This window comes from Galeopterus variegatus, unplaced genomic scaffold (genome assembly GCF_000696425.1).
Source record: "Galeopterus variegatus unplaced genomic scaffold, G_variegatus-3.0.2 Scaffold9, whole genome shotgun sequence".
In the NCBI taxonomy this organism is placed as follows: Eukaryota; Metazoa; Chordata; class Mammalia; order Dermoptera; family Cynocephalidae; genus Galeopterus; species Galeopterus variegatus.
The window spans coordinates 1,056,585-1,082,078 of record NW_007726120.1 but is presented as its reverse complement, the minus strand read 5'-3'; the positions used below and the strand labels follow the sequence as shown (position 1 = coordinate 1,082,078).

The 25,494-nt window shown below is 36.3% G+C and overlaps 1 protein-coding gene across 3 annotated transcripts in view; it reads right to left on the bottom strand.

The window, feature by feature from the left end:
- The window catches only part of SCN2A (sodium channel, voltage-gated, type II, alpha subunit), a 139,547-nt gene that overhangs the window by 78,092 nt on the left and 35,961 nt on the right, over window positions 1-25,494 (bottom strand). Inside the window, exons 1-6 of one of the 3 annotated variants that reach the window (XM_008584440.1) lie at window positions 14,235-14,528; window positions 12,272-12,589; window positions 11,213-11,331; window positions 1,804-1,893; window positions 958-1,086; window positions 292-383 (exon numbers count right to left, since the gene is read on the bottom strand). In XM_008584440.1, coding sequence (XP_008582662.1) covers window positions 292-383; window positions 958-1,086; window positions 1,804-1,893; window positions 11,213-11,331; window positions 12,272-12,538 — 697 coding nt within the window. In that variant the 5' untranslated portion in view covers window positions 12,539-12,589; window positions 14,235-14,528. Of the gene's footprint in view, window positions 1-291; window positions 384-478; window positions 571-957; window positions 1,087-1,803; window positions 1,894-11,212; window positions 11,332-12,271; window positions 12,590-14,234; window positions 14,529-25,494 lie in introns of those variants that run through there. The other 2 variants (XM_008584563.1, XM_008584498.1) reach the window with 2 other exon arrangements.

The following is a 25,494-nucleotide window of genomic DNA, read 5'->3' as shown; positions in this document are numbered from 1 at the left end:
TGTCTCATCGTTTAGCTTCTATGGGAAAAGCTTGATGTTATAGGATGCAAACCGTGTAGCCTGTTACTGCAAATGCCTCATGCAAAACCTGTTAAACTCAAAGGCTGATTTAGAACAGTTTTAAAGAAAGCAACTAATGAAAAGCAAAGAATCAATCCATCCAAAATGTGATGTACCAATTCCTGCTTTTTTATTTGCAATATGCAACAAGCAACAAGGCTTCTGCACAAAAGCTGTGATTGCAGCACCAAAGCAGCTAAAGTCAGCCTCGGTGTTTAACCTAGCTCTCACCTGGAATGACTGAAATTGTTTTCAATGCTCGGAGAACTCTGAATGTTCTCAACGCTGAGACATTGCCCAGGTCCACAAACTCTGTCACATATCTGTAATAGGGAGTTCACACACAAACACAATGACAGAACACAAGAAACAGTTGGAGATATAAGGGACCTACCACCTTATACCAGTTTCTTCTTACCTGGAATAACAGAAATAGTTTTCAAAGCTCTCAAGACTCTGAAAGTTCGAAGAGCTGAAACATTGCCTAGGTTTACAAATTCTGTTACATACCTGTAGAATTAAATCAGAGTTATTCAGAATTTAGGGAAATCTAAGTCTACGTTGGTCTTTCATCAAGACCTTTTCAACTTCAATGAGTGTTGCCATCAGATTTCCCAATTAAGAGAAAAATGGCACTGTCACTGATCATAATCTGTTAGTTGAGCAACTTTATTTTATTACTTTACAGTGCTAATTGAAACCAAAGCTTTGTAATTTACTATGGTAGTTCCTAATTTCTCCAAACTGAATAATTTGATTGGAAGAAAAATATTCTAAGTAATATGATAACTAAGAAGAATGCTTGATCTGTCAAGGGACGCCACAAGGAGAAATCTAGTATAGGCTCCCAACAATGATTTACTTTTCCAGGATAGAAAATGTAATTAAGATACTTACGCAAAAGTAATGACTGTGAAATCCAACCAATTCCATGGATCCCGTAGAAATGTGAAATCTTCTAAACAAAAGCCCCTTGCAAGTATTTTAATAAGTGATTCAAAAGTATAAATTCCTGTAAAGGTATACCTGAGAGAAAATAGCCAAGCTCACATTAAAAATCTAGCAGTTAATTTACATGTACATATCTTAAAGGGATCTTAAAAAACAAATAAAAATTAGAGACTTTCATATTGGTCTCCCCATGACCCAGAGCTTAGGTAGGGCTGAAGGTAAAAAGTAACATTAAATTCTGAAAGACAGTCTCATTGACTGTAAATATATTAATATTGTACTTTCCACGTTAATTTAAAGGATACAAGTAATATGGCCCATATGATGGAAATATGGTTTGTATTTCAGAATGTTATCTGAAATACTCTGGTTTTCAGTTTGATTTAAGCAAATAGGGATTAATCAAAAAACAGGTGAAGCATTTGTTTCAAAAAATATGCACCATTAAGAGCCAAGAGATATATACTAGTAAAACTTAGAACTAAACTAGATATATTTTTATCAATAGATATTAGTAATCCCTGGTGATCTTCAAAAGAGTGTAAGACTTACAAGAAAGATGAAAGGCCATAAATATTGGCAATCGAACCAGTGCAGTAATTTAAGCAACCAAGTGAGCCACTGCAAGTTTTGTCCTAGAGGAAATCAGTGATTGAAATGAACTTGAATCATTGTCTGGTTTAGAGTAGCTAGTACGATATGTTACGGAAACTGATGAGGTTTCAAGATGTTAAAAGCACAATTTGAAACATAAAAGGATGTCAATACTGAAAGATTAAATTTTTTACTTACTCCACATTCTTGGTCCAGTCTGGAGGGTTACTCATGGTCATAAATACGCAGTTGGTAAGAATAGTGCACATAATGAGCACATTGAATAAAGTAGAAGAATGTTGTTAAGGAAGACAATGTTCAGTGGAAAAATCTCACTTTCATGTACCACCATGAAGTTCAAAACTCTTATGCATATTATTAAGTTACTTATTATTTTATCATTGTCTTTTTCCCCCCAATTCTGTAATTCATCAACCCCATATCTAGACCATGTCTTCAGGCCAACCCATCAACTATTTTGAGGCTACTTAGGTATTTTTAGTAATTAAAAAGATTAAATGCAAAGAAATGAGTGTTTTGGTGAATAATTTATCAATTTAAATTTTCTTAATGATGGATTCAACTGATTACAGAACCACAAGTTCAGTATGTATGTATTTTCTTGCACAAACTCAAGAAATTAATTAAGTGCATTATAACTCCATTATGTGGGTCACCCTGATGGAATGTCTTACAATAGGTCCTTTCTAAATGGAATGTTATAATGTACTGTAATTGCTCATAAAATCCTGAATTGTGCGAAGATGGATGGTGTCAGTGCTGGCATTTCTTGGGTTTGTAACTGAGGCCAAATTACTTACTAAGTTCCCTGAGCCTCAGGAGACTTGGCTATAAAAGTAAGAAAAACTAACCATTCCATAGGATTGTTATGAGGATCAAATTGGTTAAAATATTTTAAATTCTTTACAACTTAATGTACCTGATACATTGTAGAGACTCAATAAATTGCTTTCCTTACTTCTTGAATCATACAGAATACTGCATATAATAAATGTCTAGTTTGTTTCACCCTATTCCATTTTGCCTTTGTAGGTATAGCCAATGCCCTTCCTTTTCCTTTTTATTAAAAAAAACCGAAAACAAATAAAACTATTTAAGAAAATATTCAGTAGTCTTTCTTTCATATTTAATAAGAAACACAATAAGGATTCAGTTGCAATTATGTAAAACAACAGCCTTTATTCATGTGAATTTTGACACAATTATAAAAATCCCAGAGAGGAAATAAATGCTATTTATATCTCTTTTCACTATTTTTGTTATAAGTTATCATTTTACTTACACATAGAAAAACATTAATATGATTTCAAGTGCAGTACAACAGTACAGTGAGTAGCCAATGTTATGTTAATGTGAAAAGAAAGTTTCTTTGCACCTATAACTGGCTTTAGTCAAAGCAATAATTAATTTTCCACTTTTAGTAGCAGTGATATCAGACGCATGCTTAATTCTCAGCTTGTTCAAATGCATCCACATGTAAACAGTCATGAATGAATGATGTGGATCAGCCACATGAGGGCACTACAATATAGAGAACACGGAACAACACCATTTCAAACAAGAAACACAGTTTTCTTTTATTGCTAAAAATAAACAAAAAGTAAGGTAAAATATAGATGACTTGCTAATATTATTTAAAACTAGAGGATCCTCTATGCCTGCTGGCCTGTAAGACCGTTCTGGAGAAATAACATCCCTTGGCAGACTGACACCGTTCTAAATGCACAGTCACCAGCTTCAATGGTCCTCAGCACGGTCCTGTGTTTTTTTACTTGGCTCCATCTCCTACTTCCTGCAGACTATTTCAAATATTCTCCATTTTCTCCAACCTCCAACCCTCTTCTTTTCCTCTCCAGTACAAGTTGATGACCTTATTTCCTACTTCTCAGAGAGAAGAGAGAGCATCAGACTGCCTTATCTCCACTTCCAACCCCCAAGTCCTTTCCTCCTTCCTGTTACCGTGTGGAAGTTTTCAATCTCTCCACCATTCTCTGGACACCTTCCACCTTTCCACAGTACTTCAGCAATCTCTAATCTCTTCTCTTCTCTTTAATGTCTCCCACTCTATTGGTCTCTTCCTGTCCACACAAACTTGCTTAAGTCTCTCCTATCACAGTGGTGGTGGGAGGGAGAGGGGAGAAGTCTCACCTCCTGAACTACTTATTGTCCCACCTCCCTTCTCCATTTCATAGCCAAATTTCTTGAAAGAGCTGTTTATTTTTCTTTTCTTTATGTCCTCATCACATCCACAGCCTACCAGCTTTTCTTTCTCTATCTTTTGTCACTAAAACCAAACAAAAAAATAATAATTTTGAATTCTTATTTGACTGCTCCTGCTAAATACTGCTGCTTTGACATCTCTGTGTCTTATAAAATGTCCCATGATCTAGCGAGGAATCTAGGAGCTATCTCGGATTTCTCTCCCTCCCTAAACCTCCACATTCAACTTAGTACCAAATATTGTCAATTCTGCCTACTATCTCTGGATTCAGCCTGGTTTTTTCCATCCCCACTTCACTGCGTGTTCCACCTGTCTATCAAGACTATTATCAAACCTAATAGTTCGTCTGGATTATTGAAATTTTCTCTAAATTTGCCTTTCTGAATCCAATTGGCTACTTTCACTCCATTCTGCGCACTGTGCCAAAATGACCTTTTGTAAATGTAATCTGGATCATTTTGGTAGCTTCTCCCTCTCTTAGGATGATGACCAAATGTCTTAACATAGAGTCAAGACCCTAGTCTACTTGGCTAGTTTTACCTTCTTTTCTCTTCATTGCACTTTCTCCATTCCAATCATAAGGTAATTGTTTTAGGTTGTCTGATGTTCTGCATGTTTTATATGCTCTTTCTCAAATTAGGGTTTTACAAATGCCACCTCTTCTTCATTGGGAATGCTCTCTACTTCACTCTAACTCGCTCATACTTTTTCTTTAGCACTCAGCTTGACCTGTTTGAGTCCACCAGTCATACGAGTGCATCTCTGTCGCACCTTATACTATTGCTTCAATGGCAAATTTTAATGTTGGTTTTTTTCTACTAGACAGTGAACTTCATGAGGGCAGGCACCATGTCTATATTATTCACCACTATATCTTTGCTATTGCACACAGTTTCAGTTGACTATTTAATGAAGTCAGTTTTGCAACTCACTTATTATGACATGGAGTAATAGTTTTCCTCTTTAATAATTTTTGATGATGTATTTAGTGATACGGAAGAAAAATGCAGCATGAAATTTGTCTTCAAAAATATTGTGTACACATGTTTCTACATTTTTTGAATGGCAGGACATAGGATAAACATGAAGTGACAACAGTTTCATGAGATTTATGTCACATAATGGACTCAGCTATGATTTTATGATCCTTAAAATATTTATTCTTTACAATGGTAGAATTTAATTATATATAATAAGGTAAAATATAAATTTCAATATTAATTAATAATAGAAATAATTATTTTCCAGTAAGTCACAAATAATAAAGCATTATGCTCAAAAACAGGTGTTTTCCACATCGCGTGACTATCATTTTAATAGTAAAGTATACACTTAAGTTAAAAATCCTGAAAGACACTCAAAAACAAATAAAACTGTTTTGTTTTTAAAATATAAAAAGAGATAACTAGAGTTAGGTTTTTATGCTTTTGGTTTAATATATAACTCTAAATAAAAAGTTTCAAAATCCATTGAATTCATTAATCATTATTAATTTATTTCATCTATCACATGCTTTTCAAATTCTTGGATTTCCGCGAGTGACTGAAATAATAGGGTTTCAGAAAATCATAAAAAATATTCAAGTATAAAAAATATATAATGTAGGTATGAATTTTGTATTGGTGATACCATACACTGAAAAAGTATAGAAACTCCACATGAAAGCAGATTTCAAGGGGCTAAAACTAGTAGCAAAATGCATATATCCTACATTATTCTTTAAATATATAAACCAAGATATAAACTGGAGTACATTTTTCAAAACACAATATATCCTGAAACAATACTTCCTTAAGAGCTTTGCTACATAAAATAAAATAGAGGCAGACTAATCTTATACACTATCAGGGAATAAAAAGATCTTTTTAATCTATTAAATTCTTTATACCAATGTGTTACTCTTTATACTGATATATTATTATATATTTTAAAAAGTAGTTTAATCTATTGATTGCTACTAACCTTCCAGTTGGCAAATTTAAAATAATTTCTATGTGTAAATAGTGAAAAAACAAACTCCTTCCAGTTTCTATTGAAAATAGTTTATGTAGCCTCTGATACGGAGCCTGGAAATTAAAGCCCTGGCGTGCCTCCCCTGTATCCATGGTAGCAAGAAGCAGCACGAGCTTTAAAGCAACGAACCATGGGTCAGATACATCCTCTTCTAGCCATGTGAGCTTTGGCAAGGTGTTCAAGTCTTTGAGGCTCAGCTTCCTTATATAAATGTGGATAACAGTACTAATACTTTTCTTATAGAATATAGTCATTATCTGCTAAGATAATGATTCTATGCTATTTTTATTACCATTAATCATTTGTTTTCTGGATATAAGAATATAGGGGATTTCCTTGTTATTTTTAAGGAAGGGAAAGACACTGTACTCTGTTCAGAGACTTTGTAATAATATATAATGACCACAGAAGTTGCAGAGAAATTTTTATCTTATAATACATATATATAAGTAGAGGTAGAGATAGTTTTATGTTGGAGGTTTTCTAATCTAAAAATAGAGAATTAAGCAGAGTAGGATATGGCTCTTTCTATATACCAGTGATTATTTCTGAGCCAACAGAAATATTAAAATGTCCCATATATAGAGTTAACCCTTGAGTTGTTTAATTTTAATATTAACAAACTCCTATTTGCCAATAACTTTATAGTTGATAACTTTTGAGCACCGAAAACAGATGAAATGGAAATCATTAAGTTGTATTGCCCTCTCTTCTTTAGACCTGTGTCATTTTTTTCATGAAAAACCATAACGTTTTTAAAACTTCAGTAGACATATCATATAAATTTGGGATGAACTAGGAAACTCATTTCTTATTTAATGAATTAGTAAGTTGGAGCCACTCAAAAGAACCTTTGAAATGCACAGAGCCAGAGACCTTGGCAATGCCTGCAGTACATTATATCTGAGGGTTTAAAAATCTGTTTTTCTCTGTTGGATGGAAAATGCAAAGAGCACTGGTCTGAGAACCAGGAAACATAGCCTTAGAAAGGAACTAAACATCACTGGGCCTCAATTAGCTCATCTGAAAATGAGATGGTTACAATTGACCACATTATGTTTTGATCACTTACAGCTCCAAACTCTGGTGCTGTATAAACATTTGCTTTGAAAAGTCAAGCTGGAACAGAGTAGTGATTGTATAGAATTCTTTGTGGAATTCCTTAGGGAATATGAGAGATTTCTTTTTGCTAAACTTTGCAGAAGTTGTTGTTAGAATTATAGCTACTATTAACATGAACTGTCATAGTTACCTTTTATCAAGGACCTGAGTACTAGTCATGGATCTTGGTACTGGGTATTTGTCATAGGCTTTATTATTATTGATGTATGAACTATGATTACAATTTTACACATGAAAAGACTGAGATTCAAAACAGTTGAAGTAACTTGGCTCAATGTCACGTAGCTAACAAGTAAATGCCAGAGATGGGACTTGAATGTTCTATGTTCTCCATTTTCCTACCCTTTGCAAATGACAGGCAGTTCAGCATTAGCTGTGTGATTTGAAGTGTTTCTTGTCTTTGGTGGCCTAATTGAGTGTCATTACTTCAAATACCATCTGTGCACTGACACCTCCCAGTGATATCTCCAGTCCAACCCTTTCCTGAACACCAGATTCACATAACCACCTAACTTCTCAACTCCTCCACTTGAAGTCTAATGGATGTCTCAAACACAGCATGTTCAAAACCAAGTTCCTGATTTTACCCACAGAATTGCTCTGCCCAAAGCTATCTCAAGCTCCATCAATAGCAAATCCATTTTTCTTTCTTGAGCAGACTAAAACACTTGGAGTTATCCTTAACTCCTCTCATCCCTTTATAACCCACATCCAATTGCTTAGCAGAGACAGGCAGCTCTTCTGCAAAATACATATAAATCTGATGACATTTTACCACCCTCATTGTTTACACCTTAGTTCAAGCCACCATCACCTCTTGCCTTCACCATCACCCCAGCCTATTGCCTTGCTTCCACGTTTCCTCCCGTGCAGTTTATGATTTTTTTTCCTTAATAGCACTTATCACTAGCTCATATATGATTTATTTGTTTATTGTCTTTCTCCTTCCAGGCACACACACACACATAATGTAACTACATGAGAAGAGGGACTTTGTTTTGCTCAATGTTGGATCCCATAGCTTAGAAGAATATCTACCACTCAGTGGGTACTCAATAAGTATTTGCAAATGAACCAATGAGTAACAAATGCAAAATGAAGGACATGTGCATATATTAAGTTGAAATAATAAAAACTGATCATGAAACATTAAAATTTTGGTAGGGAGTTTTAAGAATATGGGTGATTTTTAACTTTTCTCTCTAGAAAATGTAATCATGTTTTATTAAATTTCAAACAAGGCACTAGGCACATCAAAAGCATTTTCAGTTTTCAAAATATACCGTGGAAAAAACAGAGTATGCATAACTTCTCATTCTGCCAAAATCAGGAAACAAAGCTAATTTGATATGCAACATCTCCTGACAATAATGGCTCTTTAAGAAACAAGTCAGGCTTTTTGTTGGAAATACGTAGAGGTATTAGTCCAGGTTTAAAATACAAATTTCTTTATTCTAAATGGCCTATTTCTGGTTTATAAACTAATGATAATAAATACACAATGACCTTCAATTGTGCCCAAGCCCCCGTGGCCAAGCATTTTTAACTCACAGCAAAGGGCACTGCACTTGAAGTCAGAAAACTAAGATTTGAGTCTAGGGTTTACATTGTGGGGAATAAAGGACAAAGTCATTGGGGAAATCAATTACAAACTACAGTATTATATTCATCTATGTTTGCTGGTGGTTCTCTGGGCAACTGTGCCAGTATCATCAAAAGACTGAGGGGTTTATCTATCTCAGACTATTAGCCCACCTGCTTTTTCTTTTCTTATATGTCTACTCCAAAGCGAGTCATCTAAAATATTATATTTTGCTTCAGCCAATTAGAGATTTTTAAAAATTCAGTTTCCTACACTGGTGGAAATGTGTGGCTGTAAGCCATGTGAAAGCATCTGGGAGAATCAGCAGTTCGGCATGGCATACCTTAACAGGCTTACCTGGTTGGCTGCACATTGCAACTTGTGTAACTGCAGGCCTCCTAACAACTTTGCCTTGTGGAGGTTGAGTTCTTTCTTCTGGGAAGCAAATGCAAACCCTCAAATTCAGGTTGTATCTGGATTTCTAAAGAGCTCCTGGAATAAACTATGTCCTCAATACTCAGATTCTCTGATCAGAACTTCTAAAGTCTCCCTTGCCCTCTACCACTGGGAGGATCTTAAACTGGGATTCATAATCACCTAGGATCTTTTGAAGTAGGAAGATAGCTTTCATGAGATCTTCAAAGAAATACTTGATGTCCCCACAGAAGTTTTAAAACAAAAAGCTGCCATTTTCTTTAATATTGGGCTTTCTTAATTCCATCATATCATTTAGATTCAGGACAAAATAGATTGTTCTTCCCTTTTTTTTGCTTGTTTTGCATCTCATTCTCTAACCTCTAATTTATTAGACATTTATTTGCTGAATTCATATTCTCCCAGCATCTACTATGAACAGAACACCAAACTAAGTCTGAGTTTTCCACAAAATTTCCCATATAAATTATGTAACACAAGGGACATACAATTATTTAAAAATATAATAAATAATTTACGAAAAAACGTATTTAGTGCATTGATTGTAAATACTTGAAACATCATAATAGATCATAATTTATAATTCAGGAGACCCAAATATAAATCTCAACTTTATTACTCATTTCTAATACTAGCTCAAAGACATTTTTTTCTCCATATGCAAGTAGGTTCTCTTACTTGAAAAAGAGAGGTTAAAAAACATTATTGCTTAAGGTAATGCACAAGAAGTTTTTTAAATCTTAAAACATAAAACATGGGCTGGCCCGGTGGCACACTGCTACAGTGCGCCGCTTGAGAAGCGCGACGGCGCTCCCGCTGAGGGTTCGGATCCCACATACAGACCGGTTCCCACTCACTGGCTGAGCGAGGTGCGGGCGCAACACCGAGGGTTGCGATCCCGTTGCCAGTCCTGGTCCAGTACGGGCGCGACACTGAGGGTTGCGATCCGTTGCCGGACACGAAAAAAGACAAAAAGGAAAAAAAAAAAAAAAAAAACATAAAACATAAATAGCAAATAAAAGTATGTTGATGTTTATGCAAAACTTGGGGAGAGGGATGCACTTGAGCTTAAAGAGGACTTACAGAATGCCATGCTTCTAATGACATAATTTGCCACATTGCCAGGCAAGCCTGCGGACAGGCTTCACATCCCCTCCACCCAGAACTGAGACAAGTACTCTGTGCTAGGCTTATCCCATCTCCTGAATTCCCTACTTTATCTAATTCAAGATATTTTCTGGACCTTCTAGAAGTGGTGAACTTCTATAGTGCAAGCCTTAAAACCAGGCCCTGGGCTGACCATATCATAAAATCCCAAGCAATGACTCTTCCCAAAGAAGAGAGAATATTAAAAGTTGTTCTATCTGAAGCTTTGCTTAAGTTTCAGATCCCCCTGCCAGCTAGACCACTGTCTTGGACTAGAATAAAATCTCTCACTCCCAATGACTCTATTTAACTACAAGGAGCAAATCAAATTTCCATCTACCAATAAAGTGTCATCAATCCCATTTCTAGAAAGTAGAAACTTCAATAAGGAAAATGAAAAATAAAATGAGGATATATATGGATGCAGACATTAAGCCTTTGAAGAGAGATAATTGTAGCAAGAACTGTAACTTGAATAAAACATAGGAACGAATGACAAAAAAGAAAAAGAAAATAGAAAACCAATAGGAATGCTGCTGGGAAAAGAATATGGAGAAATATTTGAAAGGCTAGTGTATACACAGACACAATTGTAAACATTTACTAACTCAAAGCTTTCACATGCTCAAATAAAAAGCATAAAGTAGTAAAATTTAGACCAAAAAGATACAAAATCATGTAATTCAGATTATGTATATGTATTTACCCAATGAAAAGGCGGTAAAGAAAATTTATTCCATTATGCAAGACTGTAAAATCTGGAGACATAAAATAGCCAATAATGAAATCAAAATTAATGAAGAAGTCTTGGAGGTAGCAAGCAATTCAAAAGGGATGGGAAGAGGAAAGAAGAGAGAAAGACGTAGTGAGTCAGGTTGAGGAGAAATACTTAGAAGATGGAAAAAGTGGTTCACTTACCTACGATCCCATTTTGCTAGTTGTTGAGCGAGAGGAGAGAAAAAGAAAGAGCACATAACATTGCCAGCCACATATATTGTGAAAATGTCTGGCTCCATAATTTGGTCAAAAAAGAAAATCATATCAAGTGACTATTTGAAAAAGGATATGAATGTACCAAAATCTTAATAGCTAATTTTCTAATAGGGTTGAAGGGAGTTAAAATGTACAGGGCAGGGGTGGCACTGAATCGAGAGATTGCTTTCCCTTTATTCAATACTATAAAAGTCTGAAAAAGAAAACACAACACATAACACAAAGTTTAGAATATACATTAAGGACATTTTAAGAGAACGGTGAGACCATTATTTAGAAATACTGCTCTATAAAATAATGTGGTAATGTAGCAATATACTGATTACTGACGTATGACATGATTACAGGTGCTTTTTCCTTCTGAGCACTATAAACTCTCCTAAATTTGATAAGTGACATGAGGATTTAAAAAAATATATAAAGAAAATTTATGGTCAGTGCCATAGGAATTCTTAGCATCTTTATCAAGTTTTAATTTCAGTATTTTAAACTGCACTTATAATTCACCTAAAGCGTAAAAATGAGGCTTTGATTACTTCTTCAGTTAAATAATTTTCTCATGAGAACTCAAAGGCTTTCCAGATGTATTCTTTGCTCAAACTTTTTTTTGGCACTGACAAGTCACCTGCTAATTATTTCTTCTATGGAGAGCCATAGAAAGGACAATTTCTATGGTATGAAGGCATAATTAAACCTGCTGTGTATCAAACTTCTTTATATAGAGCTAGAGATCATAAAGAGAAATTTAGATCCTACTCCTAGAAATAATTTTTAAAATATAAAAAACGTACTCCTAGTTTCTACTGTTTGCTTCACCACATGGCAAGAAAACCATGGTCAATGTGCACTTTATTTAAGAATATAATTACTGTCCAAGAAGCCGAATAGGCTTTTGCCCTTCCTCAATTTCCCTACTGCGGGATGCCTTTCAGTTTTCTGCCTGTCCCAAGAATGCAGGTTAAAATGAGTGCTTCCAAAGACTTAGAACAGTTGGTCCATTCCATGTCACTCAGCATCCTAGAGATATTTTAGACAGAAGGGAGGAGGCACAACATTCTCCACCCTCATCCTTAGGACCAGCCCAGAACCATTTAGTAAACAGGGGAAGTAAAGCAACTTGACTGAGAACTCACTTTCTTATTGATATAGTATGGGTCCAGGTCCTCCAGGGGCTCTGACACCATCTCTGGAGGAATGTCTCCATAAATAAATGGAAGAGATTTTCCTGCTTCCAAGTCACTGTTTGGCTTTGGGCCATTTTCATCATCCTCGTCCTTGCGCTCCTGTTTGGGTCTCTTAGCTTTCTCTTCTGCAATGCGTTGTTCAATAGCAGCAAGGGATTCCCTGGTAAAGAAGCGGAAGCTGTCAGGTCCTGGTGGTACCAGCACTGACTGTGCCATCTTTTCATCCTGCTCCTTTAATCACTGTTTAGCTCCTTGCATAAGAAAGTGCTACAGAAACAGGAGGGGGGGGGAGAAAAAAAGCAATGACCATTAGGATAAAAGGTGATTGCACGATGCTGAGCGGTGAGATAAAAGTATGTAAATGAAGATAGCTGTGATATTTTACAACAGAAGCTGTATTTGGCATTCAGAGAACCTCATGCATGCATTCATTTGTTTGCATGGAGATCTATCCTTCACATTCAGTAGGTGTCTATGAGTCTAATCTCCCACTCCCAAAATGTTTTAAGTGATCGTGCTACTTGGGGGAAAATGTCCAATTCAGAGCTCCGAAATGGAGGATACTGGTTTGTGCTTGCTGTTTCATTTGTGTGAATATTTTGGCAGCCATTTTTTCAGCATTGCTTCTGGAAAAAAATTCAGAGATCCAAAACAAGAGATAAAAAATCATACAAAATTGTACAACCCAGGCTACGCGACGATCTTGCATGTATCGCTCCATTTTTTCCATGTTCCCTTGGGCCCACTTTTTCACCTTTAAGAGTTTATTCAAAATCAGTACACCTGGTAAAGAGCACTCAAAATCCTGAAATGCCAGACTGTTGAAACACAGGTAGATACTGCTTGAAAGCAAGGGAGTGGGAAGGAGCAGGAGATGCCCAATTGTGCTTAGAACTGCTTGGAAGCTGCACAGGAAGGTACCCAGCTCCTGCCAAAGCAGGCAGGAAGTCACCCACATCAGAGGTCTGTAGCTTGGACCCCTGGCTTAGCAACCTGCTGCTGGCTAGTGCAATTGCTTCTTAAATTAACAAATTTGCAGTACCTTAGGAAATACTGTAGAGATAGCCCATTTTCTCACATAGTGCCCATTTCACAAAAAAATCTAACATAGCAGTCTGAGTGTCCATTTCAGAATTAGGACTTGAAAAAAATAACAAGTTTAAGATAGTTTATCTTTCAAGCAAACTCATATGGGTCTTTACAATAATATAAATGGAGTTTTACTGGTATTTGAATGATATTTTATTAGACTAAAGGAGAAAACTCAACAGAGCACAACAATCATTCCAAATGTTATCTCTAAACCAGTAGCAGGAGTTTCTACTATATTTGACACAATACAACGAAAATCTTGACTCTTGAATGCCATCTACACAAAACCAGTTAATCTATTTTTTCCTTCTTTTTAAAAAAAATCAATCCATTTTAACCCCTACACTACAAGAATGAGAGTTGCCATTTAAATATATGAAATTCATTTTCTAAAAGTACAATGTGTTAATATCCAGTGCATTTCTGCAGTATATACCAGATAAAACAGAGGGAAATCTAAAATAACATAAGCTACTGGACAGTTTCCATAAAAAATTTTTTTGAAGTAGACCAGGACCTTTCAGCCACCAGATAGCAGACTGCCTCCCAGTATCACAGTTCCTCCAAAACGTCCTTTATTTTCCTCACTCATGCTCAGAGACCCTCATGCCGAGTGACAGGCACAGGCATGAAGATGGTCCTCATACACTCAGGGAGGAAACTGCCATGCCTGGATGCTGTAATAGAAGAGACATGCTAAAACATGCAGCCAGCAGCTTCAAAATGAAAGTGGTCCCCCGGCAGATTTCCCCAAGGATTCTACTGTAAAGGTAGAGAAGCATCACAGAGAATAAGCAAAATAAGAATATTGAAACATTACCCCTGCAGAATCTTTTACCCCCAGAGTTTAGGATTGATAAGCAGGCACCAAGAAGACTGCAGCTAAAATTCCATCATGCTTTAAAAAAAAAAAAAAAAAAAAAAAAAAAATTTTTTTTTTTTTTTTAAATTCTCCTTCAAAGACCACACCTAACTTCCTGTAAAAGGATTCTGGTAACTGAAGTAAGAACAGGCATTTCCTGTGCGGGGACTACAAAGTGGCATTATTGTGACTACCGCTAGAGGGCGGGGGAGCTGTGAAGAGAAACACCTTCAGTGTACACACAGACATATGGAAAGCTTTCAGTATTGGAGTTCTGATTTTTGACAGGCTTTTCTTAGAATTAAACGTTAAAACTTTGCTGATTTCAATTATTAATTTTGTTAACTGATAATGTTTCTGTTCATACTTTTTATTTGCTACACCAGAAAGTCATTCAATCAATATAATTAGTTCAAATTGAAAGTAAAAAGAAAGTAAATAGTAAACGGTTAAAAATAAAAACTTATATAAAGCAGCCATAATATTAATGAAAATATTACATACAGTGGGATTTGACATTAGCCTCAGACCCAAAGGATCTAAAATCCAGTAAAGTACTTTGCTACATCAATAAAGAGATAGCTTTGTGCCATACAAGTTAACTTTCCCTAGGGGGACAAAAATTAATTATATTAGACACCAAGTATTATTCCGCCTCTGATTTAAATCACTGAAAAGTAACCAGAAGGAAAAAAAAACTGATAAGCCAGTGAAATCCTAAATGCCAGTCTTTCAACTAATAACATAGTTAAGATTTGAGAATTTACTAAGTGCCAGTCACTTGGCTAAGTTATCTGTATGTATTTTATCAGCAAACCTATCAGGTAAACACTCTTATGATTCTTATTTGAAAACTGAAGAAAGTAGGTACACTGAGATTAGAAAACATCTCCTAAGATCATGCAGGCAGGATTCAAACTCAAAGTCTGACACCAAAAATCTGTGATCTTTACTCAGTTGTGGAAAGAAATACCTGCTCATGCAACTAAAGTCTAAAATAAAGATTAAATAAAAACCAGGCAATGGTACAAACTATAATCAGAAACAGTTCTAACTATTAAATCAGTATATTTGGTACATTTTCTAGCTCCATCACTTTCGTTAGAAAATGTATTTGCTGGAAATGAGCAAGGGGAAGATATAGCCAGGAAAAATATTTTAGTCACTCTAACAGGTATCTTTTGGTTATAAGAGAAAGAAGAGTGACTCAAACTGGTCGAAGAGGGAGAAAAAAAGAAAGAAAGAAAAAGCAGAGTTTATTGGCTCATGATTTATTATCTAGGGTTAGCTTTAGGCATGTGGTGATGAGAAGATTCAAGAGATCAATTGATGTTACCAACACACAGTTATGCTGTGGCCTTTCCCTCTAACTTTTCCAAAGATTTTTCCCTTACTGTGGTAAGATGCTGTAGCATCTCCAGCCTCTCAACCACCTAGACTTAAATCCAATAGAAACAAAGATGCAGATAACCTCTCCCTGCATATCACTGGCTCCAGCTGGGTCGCATGTCCATCCTGAAATAATCACTCTGTCCTGGGTAATGCCGTGCTTTGATGGGCCTCCCATAAGCCACATGCCCCACCTTTAAAACAAGGAAGAAACCTCATTTGAAATCTATGAACAGTCAGGGTCACAATAGTGATACAGAAGCATTCCTCAAAAGCAGAATTGGGGTACTATTTCTGAATAAGGGACAAAGTAATGCTGGACAACAACTACAACAAAAAAATCCACATGTGCACCCTACTTACTTATTGGTCATATTTCCAGTGCCTCAATATTTGCAGAGTAACATTATCAGCATCAGAATACATATATGTATATATATAGTATATCTTCCATGTATACTAACTTAGAGACCAGGAAAGATATTTAGAAGAGTCCTTCCTCAAAGTAATTTGTCCTACTGAAATCAAGCACACACACATTTCACAGATTTCTGTGGCAAGCATCAGTTTCATATAACAAATGAATATTCAGGTCTCACTTTACAGATGTGTTCTGCAATAGACCAACTTGTTATACAAAAGGTTCTAATTTAAAATATAAATTAAGGAATAAAAAGATTCACAAATTGATTTGCCAAACATTATATTTTTGGGGGGAGATTAACCATAATAATACCAACATACAGTAACTACTTTTTGTCAAGCACTATTTTAAGAGCTGTGAAACCATTTGATACATATAGCAACCTGATGAAGTAGATACTAAGATCATCTCCATTTAAAAAAAAATGAGGAAACTGAGGTACCAAGAAATTAATAATTTGCATCATGAATAAGTTCTCACATCTGGAAGTAGTAGGGTCAGAATGTAAACTCATGCTCTTCGGCTACAGATTCCATACTTCTAAAAATTACACAATGCTTAAGACTTCTAGAATCATTCACTAGCAGGGACACATCAAAATATGTGCAGTTTCTTTGCTATTATATTAGTTGTAGAGTCACTCCTTTTTCTCCTATTGATCCAACCAGTGAGTGTGTCTTAGAATATTTAAAAGAGTGAACACAAAATGTTTTACCAAAACATCCAAGACATAAAATGAACAACACTTGAATATTTTTTTCTTCTCCAAGAGACTTTTGTGTGAAGATTTGAAATAAGAATTATAGTCTCTTGTTTCGAATTTCTCAGGACGAGGTTTTCAGAAATCATGCACATTAGTTTTTTTCCATTTGCTCTGACCCTTGTTAACATCATACTGATATTTTATGAAAATTCTATGTGACATGCATTACCTGAAAATTTTAAATTTCATATATTTTGTATTACTTTTTGGACAGAAGATTTTATGTTACAACTTTCAAGGCTAGACACTATATTTAGAGACCCATAAATGATGGGAAAAGCAAATAATATTTAAACTAATCAGAAAAGCAAAATTATTAAGAATTGGTTTCTGAAGTATGATGATGTTTCTATAATGTTTTTCTTTTAATGCCTTTTTCCTTTAGTTTCTCATTTATAAAAGAGGAACAATATTTTTTGAAATTAAAATGTAACAAAAATTAAGCCATGTTTTTACACATGATGACATCTGCAAAAAAATAGTTACAGTTATATGAAAGACAGGGTAATAAAAAACCAAGGATGTGTAGTAATAATTATTATATGACTAACTTATCTCAACAGAGATCCACATTTATAATAATAAGTACTACAAAGATAAATTTATACTAAGAAAATAGTTGGCTTATAAAATCTCAGATAAGTAAATAATCATGTAGTAGTTTCACAGATTACTGCACTAATCACAAATTAGTGCACTAATTCACAAATTAATGGTTGTGAATAAGTGCTCAAAAACTTAAAGAATTTTGTACTCAAGTGTTGAGAAAGACTAAGGAATATCTTTTTCTGAAAGTCATCTTTTAATCCTATTTTACAATTGTAAGTTTTAGTTTTTTTCAGTGCATTAATGTCATAAACATAAATTAAGATTCGCTGGATATTATTTGAAGATTTATTTTCCAAATTTTCTATTTTTCTTGTTCCATAGCCTTGAGCCTATTTTCTCATGAACTTTCTGATTGTTACTTGTTGTGTTTTTGTGCGTCCTCTCTTTAGCCTGAATCCACTGGCTCATTTCTGTAACTAACAATTTCCAAAAGGGGAAGAAAATTCTGAACAACCAGACTTACATGTTTTTTTACTATAGATTAGGAGCAGAGCATAATAGAATATGAAAGACTTAAGTTCAGTATGTACTGGTCAAAGTCATTTTTTTTTCTTTAAATGCTATGTTGAGTTTCAATATAAAACAAACTTATTTTCTATACTTCATTTTCATATTATATGTGTTGAGCAATATTCTTTTAAAAAGCATAGGCATTCCTTTAAATGATTGCTATCTTGTTTAAAGAATTTTTTTGTTTTTCTTTAACAGAAATGCACACCAATTTACAGATAATAACTTTGTATTCAAATTTCATGGGAATTTGTTAACTATATAAAATGAGATTTACCTATACCTTTATACAAATATTTTTATCTTATTGTATGTAGACTGGTGATACATTTATACATCTCTTTTTAATCTTCAGATGTATTAAATGCATATTAGTAGCCTTCCACGAGCTAATTTAACCCTCTCTAAATGGCACATCAACAGGAAGGTCACCACCAATCTGATTATATATTAGTTTGCTTTTGATGGATGGATTATGCTGGGATCACAGAATTCCACTTCTGGTTCTTAATAATCAGGTAAAGAAAGAAAATTTCCTAGGGGATGGTTCTCCCCATGAGAGTGAGGCACTTCTATTTGTTCCATATGCCTGAATATTTCCAGCTCAGGTTTCCCCATTCATTCTGTTTCATCAAGGACTTCTACTTAAAATTTTCCCTTCAGCCCTTATGCTCTTCGAAGGGGGAGAAAGAAGCAGTCCTCTAAACTCCCCAGTGGGGCACTCGATGTGAATGTGTGGACATCTTCCCCATGTCATACCAAGCAGGCAGAGCCAGGAGAAGAAGGTCTTTGAAATAAAGAACAATGCTCAAAAAATGGCTGTATTCCAAAATGTCCTAGATATAAAATTTGTTCATATGTGTGTATGTCTAAGAGTGAGAGCTAGGGAAGGAAAAAAGGAGAGCCCAAGAGACCACGGGTTTTTTTCTTCACATCACGTCAACACAACCTAAATTCTAGTGCCAATTTAGTTATCTCATCTAATCCTTGCAATATTTGTGAAGAAAGTAGTATTGTTGTCACTTTCCAAATGTGGTGGCGATCAAGGTTTATGGATGCTGGGTAACTTGTCATTGCCACACTGAGCCAGAGTTTAAACTCATATGTGTCTGATTTCAAAACCTAAATACATTTCATTGCTCCATTTTCCCCTTGAAAGTTGTACCACTGAGACACAAGTTGTAAAGGGTAATGTGAATACATTTGATTTTTAAAGTTTATACCTAAGATATTTTAAAATCCAACAGGTTCACTGTTATTAAACAAACTACTGACTCACTAGGAATAACTTGGTTTCCCCTTACAACATTGCTACTGTGGGGCTAGCTTGACCTCTGCTGGAAAGCAGAAATTGCCTCCTCAACATCTTTGCTTGTACTGTAATGAGTGTACTGGTTCCAGGCCTGGAGAAAGAGCTTAAACATTTACAAGGAACTTATTCATTGACGTGAGCGATGACTCTCTTGAATGTACAGTCCTTGATTTCCATGTCTCTTCATCTTAGCCCTTTCTGATCCTGCCTTCTATACCCCTTCTTCAGGTGTACCTTCCTCTTGCTTCTTAATGGTAAGTGGCACCCAAGGTTTCTTCTGCAATACTGTATACCTCTCTCCTCACATTCATTTTCTGACAAATTGTGCATTCTTGTGACTCCAGCTTACATGTGTCTAATGATGCCCTCAGCATAGATCCCAAGTCTTGAGCACTCATTCAGGATCCCATCACATATTCCCAGCAATGTATAAGCTGTCTGTCTGTGGCTGTCTTTCTTAGAGATTTATGTGAACATATCCAAAATTGAGCTTATCTTCTTTAGAAATTGGTGCTATTTTTTTAAAAAAATTCATTTTCTTCAATGGTACCAATTCCTTCTGTTTTCCTAAATTAGAAGTGTTCTTGTTGCCCTCATTGTTTCCCTTTCCTTCACTTAATTTATGATTTCTGTCACCAGGTTTTGATATTGCTACCTTTACAAAACAGCTGAAATTTGTTTCTGCCACTGCACCTTCATCTCCACCAATGTATTTCAGGCATTGTATAACAGGATACATCATCATTCATTTATTCATCAAATAACAGGATACATCATCATTCATTTATTCTTCAAATAATGTCCAGGTCCTCAGGTGGAACAACTCAGACCAACCCCGATTCCTCTCTCTCTCTCTTTCTCTCTCTTTCATAGCCTACATCATACCCATCAACTAATTATGTTTAAAATATATCCAGAATCCAACTGTTTCTCACTTCCTCTACTGCTAGCACCCTGATTCAAGTCTCCATCATCTTTCACTTAGATAACTTCAATTGCCAGAGTCCACTCACATAATTTATGGAGCCCAATGCAAAGTGTAAACGTGGGTCTCTTTGTTTAAATAACAGGAAGAAAGGGCCATTAAAAGGTAATAAAATGTAAGTTGTTTTCTCGCTTACACCACATCTCTCTTGATCTGATGGTTTTTATTTGTTATTCAATGTTACATCCCTTGAAGCAGAGAAATGCTCGAAGGGCAAGTGCAGAGCCACGTGGGCACCCTTGATTCAGAGAGGAAGATTGTGTCTACCCCTGCCCCCGGCTGCCAGGTTCCCCTTCCCACCAGCTGCTGCCCCCAGTTGGGGTCAGGGAAGTCAATCTCCCCTTCCCACAAGCCTGCTGCCCCAACTAACAGTAGACGTGTGACCCCCCCGCCCCCCGCAAAAGGGATTGCAAACTCTGCACCTAAACACAACTGGATTGGGGATGAGTGAAAAGCTCTCTCCCACTGAGTCCCTCACTTGCCTTGGTGCTACCAGCCTGGAGTGCACGTTCCTAACTGCGACTTGACCCAGGTTTGTGCACAAATCCCCAACAGGGATAAGAGCAACAGAACACAGTATTCTCCCTGGTGGAAGGTGGCAGTAGTCACTGAGAAGAGATGGGGAAGGGGAGGCTGAGCAGCCTGGGATGCCAGGGGGCAGTGGTGTTGGGTGGTATTGAACCTGTCACTGACAGGGAGGCAGTAGGCAGAGCCTGACACCAAGTCCCAGAACACGTTTTGTAGTCCCATGGACTTCACTTACAAAATACAAATTCAGTGATAAACTATTAAAAATATCAATACGGTGACTGCAGAACATTAGACCCCATGTGTGGAGTCCTTCAGAGCATAGAGCTCTGTGTGACTTTCAATGAAGCCAGACCTGGTAATGATCTCTGAACTGATCTGTCTGCTTTATTCTTGGTCTCCTAAAGTTTGTTCTCAATGTAGTAACCAGATTACTTTAAAATGCAAGACAATGGAGTTACTATTCTGCTCAAAACTCTGCAATGAATCTCCATATTACTGAGAGAAAAAGTCAAAGTACACACGATGGCTGGTGTTTTCCTGCAAGATCTGCCCTTCTCCCCTTACTTCCTTCTCCTGTTTCTGGACTTTCCAACATGCTCACTCCTCTCCAGTCACGGCAGATGTGCCCTCAACTCCTGCCTTTGCACTTGCTCTTCTCTCTGCCCGAAATGCTTTCCCCACAGACATTTGCATAGTTCATTCCCTTAGCACCTGCTAGTCTTTGCTCAGATGTGACCTTCTCAGTGATGTCTTCTCCAACCACACTATATAAAATTGCAAACCACCCCTACAAACACACACACACACACACACCTCTGACCACATCTCCTTCCTTATTTCTCTCTTTGCCTTCAACTACCCCTAATATACCCTGCAATTTAATTATGTATATTGCTTTTTATCTGTTTCTGCCCATTGGAATGTAAACTACATGTCTTACGTCAGGTTCTTTGAAAGCAGAACTGAAATGAGCTCTAATGGGCAAGTAATTAAGTAACAAAAAATATTCTCAGAATCAACCAGTAATGGAGTGGTGGAACCTGCAGGTCCAGATGAAGAAGCGGCCAAGTGAAGATGTGATTTCTAACCAAACCCTGCACAAGGTGGCTTTATTTTGAAACCACAGGACAACTTTGGAGTATAACTTATGTCTGTGAGTTTGTCCCTACCTGAGGCAAGGAATCTGGATTTTCATATAACTTCGGTAGTCAGTCATTGGTTAAGGGTTTGAGTGGGAAGTGTAAACCTCTAGGCAGTCAGACTTTGTGTTGTGCTGAAGTGGGAACAATGACTCAGATAACTCAAAAACAGTCCTCCAAAGAGAGACATGGGGGCAGATTCTTAGAAGCAAAAACTCAGCTGTCAGTGGAGAGGCACAGAGAAATAATCAAAGAGATGGAAGTAACCTGGCTTGGGTGGAACAACATGAAGTCCACTGTACTAAATGAGAGGAAGAAATTTTGTTTTGCTCTTTTCTTTTCACTTCTATATCTCTTGTGTTTAGGACAATCACTGGAACAGAGTAGGGACTGAGTACATAGGTAAATGATTGTATTGAGTACCTTCTATGGTCCAGGCACTATAAAAGTCTGGGTGCATAGTAGACATAGAAATAGCACGTCCCACCAACCCAAATTCTCTTTCCTATTTCTTTCAAAGGCACCATCCTCTGCATTGGGGTTCAGAGTATCAACATTATCTATCTCTCTCCCCCTTGCAGTGCTCTCCATCAAGTTCTGTCAGTTGTGCCTCTGAAATGACTTGTATTTATCTCTTCCCTTCTCCTTCCATTGCCAAGTTCAAGATCTTATTATCAATTACTTGCACTACTATAAACATATGGTCTCCATTCTTCAGTCTGTTACTCATCTATCCATTTTATATACAATTACTAGTATTATATTTTTAAAACATGGCTTTAGTTACAATAGTAACTATATTTTTAAAACATGGAGTTAGTTACAATAGTAATATATACATGTATTTTCCATCTGAACCAATCTATTCAAAATTTACTCATCAAAATTAATTCACATAACATTTCTTTTAAGAAGCTTCTCTTCATCTCCTGAGCTGAGCTATGCCTCCCTTCTGAACTCTTGGGACACATCTAAAGTGATATGGTTTACTGGAAAGAGCATGGGCTTTGAATCAAACGATTTGAATTAAAATCTAGTCCTACCATTTTAGTAACTCGGTGACCTTGAGTAAAACTTAAACTCTCAGCTCCTCAGTTTTCTGATCGGTCAGAAATGAAGGCTCATTTTCAGTTTCATGAGATAAGTTTATAAGAAAATGCTAAGCGCTGTGACTTGCACATGATAGATGCTTAATAGATGCTGGTTTCTTTTCCCTTTTTTTTTTTTCAGAAACACCTTGCAGTGTTTGTCATTTCTAGCTTTTAGTAAAGTTCTTTATGTAAATCCTATCTCCCCTTTCTTATCTCATCTTTGGTTTTCCCAGTGCCCAGCATAATGCCCCACCTGCGATAAACCACCTAATAAATCATTGATGAATTAATGGCTTCAACACTATATTTATTCAGTAGCATTCTTGTTATTTTCACTGAGTGCACTCTGTTTTCTCTCCTGTAGTTTATGTGTCATAACACCAAACTAATCTTCTACATTTCTGATCTTTTTATATCTCACTTATACATAGCTGTATAAGTAATTGTAGACATTTTGACGCTTCCATAGGTTGAACTTGCCTTTTCTAATACACGGCCCTTAATGTAAAGTTAGATTGGTCTCTTTGCTGCTTTTCCTCTGCAACACGCATGCATACACCACACATATACACACATGCATATGTAAACACATAGGTTTGTTCTGCCTCTATAGCTTATTTCACCAGCAAAGAAAGTTTAATATTTACTTATTTGCCTTTTCCAGTCTTATCAATCTGCAGGAAATTCATTGGTCTGGAAAACTTTCTTTAAGGAATCTCTTCTTCTTTTTCTTAATTTTCACTACACTTAAAGAGAAAAAATAGTACAGTACTAACCTCTTAACTCTTCCTCTTATATACATTTTTCTTTGCTTTAAATCACCCCCAAACCTACTTGTAGGTCAATTTTAATGAAATGTCAGCTTAAATTTGTCACCTACACCCAAGAATCTTCAACCATTCTCAATTACCATCCATATGAAACAAGCCCCTCTCCCCGGAAAGAATGCTGTAACTTTCCAGTCTTCTCTCCTATCACCCCCTACCTGTATTTTATGGTACAAACACAATGATTTGCTCAAGTTTTTCAAAACGGGCACATTAATCTCTATGTTTCCACTTCTGACCTGTTGTTTACGCTGTTTGACCACCTGAAATTTATGACATCACCAATTCAACCTATTAAGACTGTAAGAGTTTTACATCTCAAATACAACCTTTTCCAGGAATACTTTCACATTTTTCTAACTGGGTACATCCTTTTACTTTTTTCAAGCTCAAGAACACTTGTTTTTCACACATTTTTCCTATTTAAGTAATTGCCAAGAGATAAAGCTATGATGTAGTCCTCTTTGTAACTCTTGAAGTACATAAAGCAACACCTTGCACAAAGTTGATAGTCAGTAAAATAATTGAATAGCAGGAGATTTCAAAGAGACACACACTGAACAAGCTGTCATGTTGAAAGGGCTTCGGATGTGCAACAAGCTCTTGAGACTCTACATGGCAGATCTAAGACTAATATGGATGCTACAGGAAAAAAATTTTGATTCAATATGTTAAAGTAAATTAAAACAGAGACCAGGCCTGAAGAATCCCTGAGCAGACAAAGGGTTTCATAATGAGTTTTGGTCAATGCTGGACCGCGTATGCCATGGTGGTCCCATAAGATTACAATGAAGCTGAAAATTTTGTATCGCTTAGTGACGTCATAGCCATCATGTCACAGGGCAGTGTATTACTCAGGAGCAATCGGTTGTACCACGTGGCCTAGGTGCGTAGCAGGCTACATCATCTAGGCTTGCATAAGTACACTCTACGATGTTCACACAATAACGAAATCGCGTAATGACATATTTCCCAGAACTTAGTTCCCTCGTTTAAGCAAGGCATGACGGTACTTGTTTTTCCCCCTATGCCTTTCACGCTCTTACACGTAGTATTGTACTAAGCACAGTGAACGAAAGCCAAACATAAAGCTAGAAGCCTGATCTTTCAGTATTCACAATCCAGTTCATCATTTGACAAAAAATTTTAAGTGCCTGCTAAGAGCCAGCATTCTTCCAGATGCTTGAGATATAGTAACTAACCCAGCAGACAAAAACAAACAAAAAAAAACCCCCACTCTCATGGAGCTTATAGTCTATGTAACCTAATGAAAAAATATAGATAATGTACAAGTAAGAAGATATAGAATATGATAGTGCTAATTGCTACGGAAAATACTGTAGAAAAAGGAGAAAAAATATCAGAGTTAGGAAGGAAAAGGGCGTGCTACATTTTTACATAGGGTGATCAGGCAAAGTCTTGCTGAGGAAATGAGATGTAAGCAGAATCCCTGACGGAAGGTGAGAAAGCCAGCAGAGTCATGAGGCTTCCTGGGTGAAGGGTGCCGAGCAGCGAATGCATCAGAAGAGTTACTGAAAGGTACTCGCCTTTGGGAAGGGCTGTAGGAGGATGAATAACACTGAACGAATGCAGTGACAGCACAAGGCAGTAACACACCGACAGGAAAAGGAAAGTAGA